This window comes from Rhinolophus ferrumequinum, chromosome 10, assembly GCF_004115265.2.
Source record: "Rhinolophus ferrumequinum isolate MPI-CBG mRhiFer1 chromosome 10, mRhiFer1_v1.p, whole genome shotgun sequence".
Classification (NCBI taxonomy): Eukaryota; Metazoa; Chordata; class Mammalia; order Chiroptera; family Rhinolophidae; genus Rhinolophus; species Rhinolophus ferrumequinum.
This window is the reverse complement of record NC_046293.1, coordinates 6,170,487-6,182,023: the sequence shown is the minus strand read 5'-3', so window position 1 is coordinate 6,182,023 and position 11,537 is coordinate 6,170,487. Positions and strand designations below refer to the sequence as shown.

At 53.3% G+C, this 11,537-nt stretch overlaps 1 protein-coding gene across 2 annotated transcripts; it reads left to right on the top strand.

Annotated features, from left to right (window-relative positions):
• The first annotated feature begins 422 nt into the window (after positions 1-422).
• On the top strand, positions 423-4,437 carry SMIM45 (small integral membrane protein 45). Of its 2 annotated transcripts, none has more exons than XR_004424218.1 (3): positions 423-734; positions 2,893-2,988; positions 3,210-4,437. XR_004424218.1 is itself a non-coding variant. In XM_033118745.1 (3 exons), exons 2-3 carry the CDS (start codon positions 2,604-2,606, stop codon positions 3,428-3,430), a joined length of 606 nt encoding a protein of 201 aa, XP_032974636.1. In that variant the 5' UTR covers positions 429-734; positions 2,533-2,603; the 3' UTR covers positions 3,431-4,437. The 2 variants fall into 2 exon arrangements, 1 of the variants encoding a protein (XP_032974636.1); XM_033118745.1 differs by having other exon boundaries at positions 429-734; positions 2,533-2,988.
• Positions 4,438-11,537: the final 7,100 nt, after the last annotated feature.

Here is an 11,537-nt window from a genome sequence, read left to right as displayed (position 1 = left end):
CGAGTTAACATAAATAACGCACTGAAAGCAGTGTCTGGCTCATGGCAAAGGCTACCCTGGACCAGACTCTCAGCCTCAATCTTGGTTCTTCCTTCTATAGCATATGACCCTCATTGTCCCTACTGGTCACTGCTTGTTCCCCACCCACTGGCCAGGGACCCCAATCTCTCCTTACCCTCAAATGGCAAGCCACCAAACCCTCCCAGTTATCTCATCCAGGATCTCCTCCTCTCCAGGCCCACCAGCCATGGGGCCCAGCAGCCTGCTGGGCGGCTCCCTTGCCTCTCCCAACTCCTCCAAACCCGCCCTGCCTGTCATCTCTGTACCACGTGCAAAGGATCCAGAAGAAAAGGCTGGTTGCCATGGCAACGGAGGATAAAGCCTTTGCCCTGCCAAGCTGCTGATTGGCTGAGACAGGTCCCGCCTCCTCCCATCCTGAGGGTGGGGGGCAGAGGGAAGGGTCTCTGATGGGCAGGGAGAGCTACCAGGTTGCAGAGCCAGTTCAGGACTGCCCTCTCCTGGCCCAGTCAAGCCCCTGAGCCTGAGAAGCTCCGTCTACCGTGAGGGGCATTGGCCTCGCCCTTTCTCTGCCTCCAGCACCCAGGATGGCCACAGATGGCAGTATCTCTGGGGACAGCAGCTGAGACTGAATCCATGGACCAACGCTAAGCTGCTCAGGCCGAGGCGGTGTGCTCAGTGCAGAGGCCCTGGGAACAGGCATTTGCAGGCGTGAGGTGGGTCTGCGGGCACACGGTGGGTGGGGGACCGAGTGGTGCCAATGGCCTGGGAGGCAGGGAAAGGGACTGTCCTAGACAGGACCTTGGCTGGAAGGGGCTGGAAAATTCCTTATGGATCATCTGTTAACCCTCCCCCATCCCAGCATTGTGCATGGGGGACCCTGAGGTCCAGAGAGGATGAGGAGTGGCCCAAGGTCACACAGAATGCCAGTGAATGTTTTGCTTCAGCCAGGCCAGTCCCCGGAGAAGCCAGGCAATGGGCTAGGGGTCCTCAGTCTTCCCCGGAAGGCCTGGGATTTTGTTCACAGAGCTGGAGGGGTTGGAGGATCCTGAACTCTGCTCCACAGAGCCATAACATTGCACCTCTGCCAGAGCACCCCATTTTCGTGTTTAAGCTAACAGGAGACTGGGGTCCTGGCTGGGGTCAGGGGAGGGAGTACAAATCACCTTGGTTTTAGTCAGGTTAATTTGGAGCAGCCTTCCTGCTTGGGGATCCCCTTCCCCACCCCTCCTAACCTAGGCAGCACCAGGCAATTCTGAATTCTATCTTTGGTGCTCTAGAAAAGCAGCTGGTAAGGAGGACACCGTGCTAGCCTGACTTTGGGCCATTATCACACTCTTCATTTGATTCCTCCATGAATAGGGCACCTTGAGACGTATCTGTGCTTCAGAACAGCCAATGGGGGCCTTGTGGGGCACGGGAGAGACTCCGGATGGATGCAGGACTGGCAAACAGCATCTCTCCCTCCCCTGCATCACAGCCCACCTTGCAGACCCATCTGGAGGTAGGGGGGCAAGAAAAGCTGGAGTTTGGAGACAGGTCCCAGAAGCTGGGGCTTCTCTTCAGCCTGCTGTGGAAGTCATTCCATCCAGCCCTTTTCTTCCCTCCCCAGAAGCCAAGGTGGGCCTCTGCTCATGTGGCTCCCCACCTAGGAGATCTCAAATGTCAGGACATCGCTGGGTTTTGGGGTCCAGCTCTGTCACTTCCTAGTTGGATAGTCCAAGGCAAGTTAGTAAACCTATTTGGGCCTCAGTTTCTGCAAAAATGTGGGCAGTCACACCTACCCCATAGGCCTGTTGTAAGGTTTTGAATGCTTTTCGACAGGCAGACGTGGGCTCCTCACCCTATCCCTTTCTCACAGCTCAGGAAGAGTTTGAAATGGGTCCTGCTTTATCCCGTTTCTGGAGGAGATGATCTGGGATCTGGCTTTTGAAGTATGAATAGGAGTTTGCCATGTGATCATGAACACAAAAGACATTCCTTCCAGGGAAAACGAAAGCATATGCAAAGATGGGGACTGTATAAAATAAAGGAACACATAGGTGACCAACAAGCAGTGCCATGTGACGGCACGTAGGGTGGGAGATGAGGCTGGGGAGGTTGGCAGAGAGCAGAGGTGAGCACTTTCGGGCCATCCTGAGGGGTCTGGGTGTATGTGACATTTGTGAAGTACTTTACATCTGCGACCTTCTCCTTTCCTGCTTTCCCACCCCTGGTTCCCTGGAAATCACGATAGCTAATATTCACTGAGTGCTGATTCTGTGCCAGGCAGCATGGTGCTAAATGCCCTTGAGGCATTTTCTTGTTCAACAGTCACAAGGGCCTGAAGAGAGTGGGTCCTACTTTGATGCTCATCTCACAGATAAGAAAACTGAGGCTCAGAGAATGAGAGTGCACTTCTCTCCAGCACTTATTATGTGCCAGGCACTGGTTCTGAGCACTTCACATAAATTAACTCATTTAACAATCACAACACCCTGTGACTGAGGTACTATTTTCATTCCCATTTTACAGGCACAGAAACTAAGGCCCAAGTTGTTTGGGCTGGCACCTCTGCCCATACTCTGAGAGTCGTGAAAGTGGGAATGGGCCTGAATTTGGGAGCCTATGCAGCCTCTGTTGATTTCAACCAGGTCCCCTGGGGATGGGTGTTTGTTCACCACGCTTTCCCCAGCCACACCTGGCCAGGATGTGCGGGTGGTGGGGACCCACTCATCTGTGGGGTGTGGCAAGCAGCATCTTCTGCAACTGCGCAGTCTGGGCCTGGGGGGTGGGCTCAGAGGAGACACCGGCCACGCTGTTCTTCACTGAGATCTCTGAGGGATCAGTCACCTCAGTGGATCCCCATTAGACTGTTAGTGTCCCCTTCCACAGGGGAGGACACTGAGGCCCAGAGAGGTCAGACAACTTGCCTGAGGGCACATGTGCTGGAAAGGGGCCAAGCCAGGCATTCAGCCTCCTTCTTTAAGGGTGAGTAGGAGCTGGATGTGTCTTCCGTGATGGGGGCAGCTCTGAGCTTGGTCAGGGCGCTTGGTCTCGATCAGGCACTGCCCTCCACTCTCCTGAGCCTGTCTTCCCATTGATAAAGTGATGCTCGGACCTCCGGGCTCTGTGAACCTCTGTGGACCTGCTTGGGTGGGCGGGCAGGACAAGGGTCACCTCTGCCGGCCTCACCGACCATGTCTCAGCAGCTGAGGCCACCGCAATGCCTCACTTCCTGGACTGGTTCGTGCCTGTCTACCTGGTCATCTCTGTTCTCATCCTGATGGGCTTCGGCGCCTGCATCTACTACTTCGAGCCCGGCCTGCAGGAAGCACACAAGTGGCGTATGCAGCGCCCCGTGGTGGACCGTGACCTCCGCAAGACACTGATGGTCCGCGACAACCTGGCCTTCGGGGGCCCAGAGGTCTGAGCTGAGCCGACTCTGGGCTGGGGGCAGGCACCAGGTACCCTCCCCTGCTCTACCCAGCCTGGAGACCCCGGGCAAAGGGAGGATGTCCTCTGATCGTCCAGCCATCCCTCTGCAGCCTGGGCTCTCTCAGCAGAGGCCCCTGTGTGCTCTGGGCAGACCCCGGGTGTTGAAAGATGGGGCACCTGGGTGCCTTGAGGTGTTGCTGTTTCTGGCCCTGGGTTTGCTCCCCACTTCAAGCTGGCTCACCCCATGCCCGCCTTCCCCAGCTCGGGGGACAGCCCCCGCTGGCCCCCAGTGCCTTTGTGCTTCCTAGCACTCCTGCCCCTCTCTCCACCTGGAGTCCTGAGGTTCCAGATCTCCTGTTTCCCCACAGAATTCCCAGTTACAGGCAGATCCCCACTCCACCCAATGGCACCGACCCCACAGCTTCACCTGGCAGCCTTCGAAACTGACCCAAGGAAAGGACCCCATCTGGAGGGATGTCAGCTTGGTCCAACCCAGCACCACCCCTCTGGACTCAGGCTTGGCATTGCTGTGTGTGCGTGGGGTGTGCAGCGGGGCGAGACCGTAGGGGAAGGAGGCGTGTGTGTGTGTTAGAAAGAGAGAGTCTGGGTGGGTGGGCAGGCACGTGGACGGAAGGAGACGCATGTCTGTACATGTGAGAGGGAAAGTGGGGCCCCAGGCAGGGTAGGAGGTGGTGGGGATGGGGTGAACTCTGGGCGGTATAGGGGCCACCAGCAGCTGTTCCACACCCCTCCCTCGGCTGGACTCCTCTATCCCTCCCCTTCCCCAAGGCTGAGGAGGGTGGCAGGAGCCCCTCCGCTCCCCTCCAGGGCCAGCCCAGCACCCCCGAGCCAGGTCCCCTGCGCCCCCACCCCCACCCTGAATCCCTCCTCCCGTGTGGCACACTGTTGCCTCAGGGTGGACATAGATTGACAGCCTGCCTCACTCTCCTCCTCTGGGGCTTCCACCTTAATTTACTGCAATAAAAAGACTTCCTGACGATCTTTGCAGACTGTCTGCTTTCCTGAAAGTAGGATCATGTGTATCATTTCACTGGGTCCTCATAGAAAACACGATAGCTCAATAGTCCCCATTGTAGGGAGGGGTGGGCACACTGAATCTCAGAGAGGGCAGAGTTTCTCAACAGCAACAACTTGGACCCTTTGACATTCTGGACTAGATGTTCTCTGTCATGGGGGCTGTCCTGCGTGTTGTAGTGTTGTAGGATGTTGAGCACCTCTGGTCTCTACCCAGTAGCACTGCTTCTCCCACCCCCACCCTGTCTCCGGACAACCGAAAGTGCTAACTGGAATTCCTGGGGTAAGCAGCCAGTTAGGATATAAATTCAGGCAGAGATGCAGAACAACAGGGCCTTAAACCAAGAAGAGTGTTCTTTCTCATGATATATTCCATGGAGAGATTATCCAGAGCTGGTCTGGTGGCCAGTTCCATGCGGCGTTCAGGAACCCAAGTTGCTCCCTTCTGGCTGCTGCGTTGTGCCCAGGATGTTGGCATGATCCAGGAGGATCCTCTACTTCCCAAGCAGCAGGGAGGAGGGAGGGTGGAAGGGGCAGCAGCCCCCCCCACACACAACTTGAGGGACACTCCCTGATGGATGTACCCCTTACGTTCCACTGGTCAATACTTAGTCACATGGCTACTCCTAGCTGCAAGGGAGGCTGGGAAGTGTAGTCTTTAGCTGGGTGATTGTCCATTTAAAAAGTCCATTTCTTGAAAGGCGGACAACGCTTGGAGACCACTACCATTACATTCATAGGGGTTTGCCTGAGACCACAGGGCAGTGGACTGACATGTGGACCGGATCTCAGGACCCCAGACCAGGGCTCCCTCTTGCACATGCCCCATCTAAGGAGTTAAGGAGGGCAAAGCTGTCTTCTTTCACTTCCGGGAGAGGCGGCGACTCTTCCTCCCCGGGCAAAGCCATGGCTGTCTTTGCAGAGCCGGGCCAGGGTGAGGCAAGAGAGGCACCTTAGGGTCACAGCCGAGTGCCTCTTTCAGTTCTGTGCCCTGGGTACCTCTCTTGCCTCACCCTGGCCCACCCTGTTGTTTCTGAGTTTCACAGCCCTGACCTCTCACCCAGCAGAGCATTTTGCAGCTCAGGGAGATTTCCCACACCAGATGGCTTCCTCTCGCTACTGCCCTGGACTCTTGCAGCACAAGAGACCAAACTGAAAATAGCTGAAATGAAAGGGTGTGGTTCTGGACTCAGGCTGAACCCTAAGACTCAAGGATGTCACCGGGACACGCCCTCTCTCCATCTGTCTCTCTCTCTCAGTCCTGCTTTGCTTCGTATGGGCTTCATTCTCAGGTGGACTGTCTCCTCATGGTGGTAAGGTGCCCGGCAGTCCCCAAGCTCACACAGACCTTAGTGCCTTGATTTCAGGGGACAGCATGCATCTTGTTCCAGTAAAAGGTCAGCGTGTCAACTCCCATGGGCCCCTAGGGCACGTGGGCTCAGGGGATGGGGTGCCCTGATTGCCAGGCATCTCTGGCACCTACCACTGGAGCCAGGAAGGAGGCAGCTCTACTCATCACGTGGTCTGAGGGGCTGGGGGGTGGAGGTAGCGACTGTTACTAAAGGAAGAGAAGAGATGATGGGTGAAAAACAGAGGGGGAAACAAGCTCAGAGAGAAGTGACCCACTGAGGGTCACCTGGGGATTACTGCTACCAGGTTTGGGACTGGGAGAGCGAAGGTGGACAGGAAGCCCCAGAGTTCGGTGAGCTTGTGAGCTGGGGCTCTGAGTGCAGGCTGCCAGGCGGGCAAGGTGTGGCAGAGGCAGGTAGGAAGGTGAGTGGGTGCTCTAAGGACCCACTAGTGCTTTTCAGATCACCCCTCACAAGAAAGGGGGAGACCAGCACCACCCACTGGGTAGCTAGTCCCATACTGCCTCAGCTTTTCTTTCCAGCCCCAGTGTATTCTAGGCTCCCTTCTGAGAAAATAAACTTCTTACGTTTTGAGGCTCTGGATTTCACGAGTTCTTTCAATGCGAGTCTAAGAGAGCAGAGGTGTGAAGCATGGGGGAGAAAGCTGGGAAGCCAGGACTAGAAGCTCAGGGGTGCCCTGTTTATCAGAAAACTGTTTCCCAGCCACGATCAGAGGCAGGACAGGAAGGGCCCAAACAGAAGTCACGTTCATGAGTTAAGCTGATGATTGCATGGGACATACACCCCAGTTTGACTAGGCCGGGTAAGAAGGGGAAGTTACCGTGAGGACACTGGGGTGTTTGGGCCTGTAGGACAGGAAGTAGCAGGGGCTCAGGATGGGAACCAGGCACTCAGACCCCTTTAGGAGTCTTTCTCTCACTGTTTTTTATTCTAGCTTCTGTGCGTCCACTTCGTTAACTACCCCCACCCCCAATCCCCATCATGGAAAACGGAACAGCCAGCTGCTGCCATGTTCTCTGTCTTACAGGTCCAGCCACTGGAGAGTTTCCTGTCCCTCTCTGTCCTCAAGTGCAAATATCCCCAGGGAAGGGATTCATTTGCTCATCTTAGGTCAGGCACCCATTTCCCATTTTATTTAATTAATTAATTTATTTTTAATTTTTATTGGGGAACAGTGTGTTTCTCCAGGACCCATCAGCTCCAAGTCAAGTCGACGTCGTTCAACCTAGCTGTGTAGGGCACAGCTCAGCTCCAAGTCCAGTCACCATGTGCTCTAACCAACTGAGCCATCCGGCCGCCCACCCATTTCCCATTTTAAATCAATCACCCCAGGCTGGGGCAGGGTCCTACATATGGTCCAGCTTGGATCAGGTCCCACTTGGACCAACATGAACTGGCCTTGGGTCATCTCAGAACAAAGTAGCTTTCTTGGGCTGTTGTGGGGAAGAAGGCAGGGTTCAGAAGAAATGATGTAAACTCCTCTCCCCCTGCCAGCCAGGACATCAAACAGACCCTGTTGGAGGTGGAATGGGTTTGACCAGCTGAGCCGGGGAGGGCCTCAGGCTAGATCTGGCCTGCAGCCAAGTTTGGTTTGTCCAACACAGTGTTTTGAAAAACATGCAAATTAGTTGGCAACATTGATGAGTCAGGAAATTTCACATGAAAATCTCTTTTTTTTCCGACTTCTCTTTAAAAATTAAAATTCTGGCCACACCGGGTCTGAAGTGTGAATGTGTTCGAGGTTATGAGCTTCAGAGCCTCAGCAGGGAAGATGTTGACTGTTACGTCCCCTAAGCCTCTGCAGTGAATGATCCTGTCACAGGAGAGCTGCCTCCGCCAAAGGCTGCAGCAGCACCTCCCACGTGCTGCCTGCCGAGGAGCAGCTTGAGGCGCGGAGAACGTAGGGACTCGCCTGAGCCTTCTGCCCTTAAACCTGGGTTCTTTCCCAGTCTGTCCTCCAAGGCCCATTACATAAATGTTTATTTACATCTGCTCTTCTCAAAAAGGACCCAAGAAGGTTTCAGCTAAAGGAGCCACATACATGGGGGTGAGAAAGAAATATTCTGACTCTTGACTCCTACTATAAAACTTTTACTTGTCTCTGAGCTTCCTGGCAGCCAGAGAGAAAGGGGAAACACAAAGAGGTTATTTTATTCCTGTTATGTGATAGGAGGGAGAGACGGACTCTTCGCAGAAGACAAATTTTCTGATTCTAGATACTAAAAAGAAATGATTCAAATGGGATGTTAAGGGCACACGACAGACTGTGTCCTCAACATTTTTTCCTTTACAAGGGGGAGGGTTGACCCAGATGGCAGAGCCTACAGAAACAGGCCAGTGCGCATGGAGACAGATTTTTCCATCTGCCAGGGCATGTGAGGGCTGTACTGGGAACAACTTGAGATTAGGGCCTGACAACAGTAAATCCTATAAAACTGTTTGTTTAAACTGCATGTCTTTGGGCAAGTTTCCTTAGCACTCAGACATATAATTGAATTCATCAACCAGTTCTGTGTGCCAGGCACTGAGAATCCAGATAAATGTCCGCCCCCCACCCCCGCAATGCCCAGCATTGTGCTCAGCTCATGACAGGCTCTCTGCAGAGAGCTGGTTGTTTTCCCATCACTCCTGCCCCACCTGCCTCACTGGGTTGCGGCAAATGTCAAATGAGGTAGCCAGGCAGAAAGCCTTCTGTATAAATGCTGTGCGTCCTACAGCGAGCCTCTGGAGCCCTACGGGGGCGGGGGGGTGTGTGTCATGTACCTGCTCTACCCCAGCATTAGGCCTGGCCTCAAGAATGTAAAGACAAAGAAGATGTAAGTCCTGAATCAAAAGAGCTGACAAATGGGAGGGGCAAACGGACGTGCAAACAGACAAATTACAAAACTGTAATAGCAGCGAGAGAAGTATGTGTGAAAAACTGAAAACAGAACTGAAGAGGTGCCTAACTCTTGGGGAAGGGGTTTGTCAAGGAAGGCATCCTGGGAGATATAACTACTGAGCTGGATTTTGAGGGCTGAATAAGAGTTTTCCCTTAAGGGAAAGATGAGCGGGCAAACTCAAAGCTGTAGAGAGAACCCAGTCCTTTCTAAGGATGGTGAGTGGGGTCATGTGGTTGAAGCATGGAATGGCAGTAAGGGCTGGGAGTGGAGACTGCAAACCAGAAAGTGGTTTTTCAAGTAAGGGTTGAGTCCAGATAGAGAACCTGGTGACCTTCCAATTGTCACCTCCTCTAGGAAGATTTCCCTGACCCCATCGGCAGCTTTCCCCATTCCAGCACTAATTTTGTGTTGTGATTTGTTCATGTGTCTACGGAGAGCAGTAGTGGCGTCTCCTTGTCTCAGGCCACAGCCTGCCTGGCACTGGGCAGGGCCTCCATGAAAGCAAGCTTGTGGGATGAATGGGGTCGGTCTCTTTGGAACTCTTGCCAGTGGCTACACGTCTGCTTAGAGACTAAGACTTTAGAGAGGCCTGAAGGCTTCCTGGGGGTCACGCTGTTGTGCAGGTTTTTAAAATGCTTTGGGAGGCTTTGCAGTCCTGGGAGCTTTCCTTTCCCACCATCTGGGAGCTGTCAGGATATGGTGGGTGTGTCTGGGCCAGGCCCAGAACAGGAGGACAGGAGGCAGGAATGTGCAGGAATGGCTGCAATGTTCGGACTCTCGTCCTGGGGGGGTGGCACAGGCTTGTCATTGTTCCACCCCCTCAGCTCTCCACTCTGGCAAACAGGAAGGGCTTGGGAAGGCCGAGAGACTAGCTTTGGGAAGCGGGCAGAGGCTGAGGGCTCCTTCAAAAGACTGTCGCACGGTCAGTCAACACTCTCACAGAGAACCCCGGGTGGGCAAAGCCCCTTCTGCCCCCCTCCCATAAGATGGGAGGGGCTCAGAATTTGGATCCTGGAAACTGGGTGTCCAGTTACTGGTTCACAAGTCCATTTCCTCTCTGTATTTGCAGCTGTAAACAGCTGGAACCGATGCCAAAGTCACAGGACATCATGAGGGTAAATATAAAAGGAAATCAGAATTACAAGGCAACAATTTGAATGGCTAATGTGGTCTGAGCTCATACTTCTCACTGCATTCTTACAACCATGCGAGTGGGTCAGCAGTGCTGTTCACCAAATATTTCTGGCTCTTCAGCTCTCGCACCTGGCAGGGTTACACCCCATGGCCACCTTGTGTTGGGTAGGTCACATGACTAGTTCTTGCCACTGAGTTGTGATCAGAAGTGAGTCCAGGCCAAATCATTTAATAGCTTGTGCACCCCCCCTTCCCTCTGCCACAATGACCAGCGGCTCCTGAAGGTGACTGCTGGGTCCCAGAGTAAAGGTGACATGGAGCAGAGCTTCAGCTGCTCCAAACCACAGGGGACATGAAGCATGAATGAGAAATAGATCTTCATTGTTAGAAGCCACTGGGATTTTGGAATTGTTACTGTAGCATCATTTAACCCATCCTGACTGATATAATCCCCATTTTATAGATGACGGAACTGGAGCTCAGAGAGATTGTGACTTGTTCAAAATCACACAGCTGTAATGAACCCAAGCTTGCGACTCCAGCGCTCGTGCCACTTGTCTGGGAGGCCACCACAATGATTTTTTTGCTTAGGTGGAGGTCTGTCCTTTGAGGCCACTTGCAGTTCTGTCAATCTCTTGGTGGGGAAAAACTGTGTACAGATAAGAGGAGGTCATTGCTACTTTGAGCCACTAGAGGGCAGCTGAACCCCGGTCTGTAGTAATGAACGGGCCGGCAGTGTCCTCAGGCCCCTCAACATTGGGGGAGAAAGCTGGCAGACAGCCGACTGGCAGGGGAAATAGAGATGCATGAGACTCATTCCTTGCTCTCAAGGCTCTAATAGCCTGGCAGGGAGCCAGATGGAGGAATTCTAGATCTTCAAGCTAGAACAGACTACATGAGGGCATCTGGTCCCTATTTGAAAAGGCAATTGAGGCGCAGAAGGGCAAGTGATCTCATAGAAGTTGCACAACAGGTTATTGGCCAAAGTGGAGAGGGGACCCAGGGCTCTTGACTTCAGCTCAGGGCTTTTGCATCTCAGAGATAATGCAGTCTACTGGGGGGGTGGCCAGTAAAGTTTCCCCCTAACCAATCTGGCCAGGTAGAACACGTCCCCTCTTCCAGCCCCCTCTGTTCTTCCTCAAGTCAGGCTGGTCTTCAGGTCTCAAAGCAAAGAGGGAAGGGGGAAGAATTCCAGACAGCTCCCCTCCCCCATCTACTGGATGGCCAGCAGGTTGTCCTGGTAACCAGCTCACAAGTTTGAAAACCTGTAGCTCAAATGGGAGAGAATGGATACGAGTAGGGGAAGGTCCTAGGTCTACATATTCACCATTTGTTCATTCATTCATTGATTTGTTGATTCTATAGGAATTTACTGAGGCTGATTCTTGCCAGGTCCTGGGACTCAGAGAAGAATAAAATCCAGGCCCTTCAGAACTGTGCCATCCAATATGACAGCCACTAATTAAAATGAAATAAAATAAACAATTCAATCCATTGGTCACTGAAGCCACATTTTAAGTGCTCAGTGGCCGCCTGTGGCTAGTGGCTATTGCGTTGGAAAGCACAGATATAGGATATTTCCATTATCGCAGAAAGTTCTATTGGCCAACATGGCTTACTCGCTAAGGTGAGCAACACACAGGAAAAAAAGACCAGACCACACAGCATTGTGTGGGCTGTG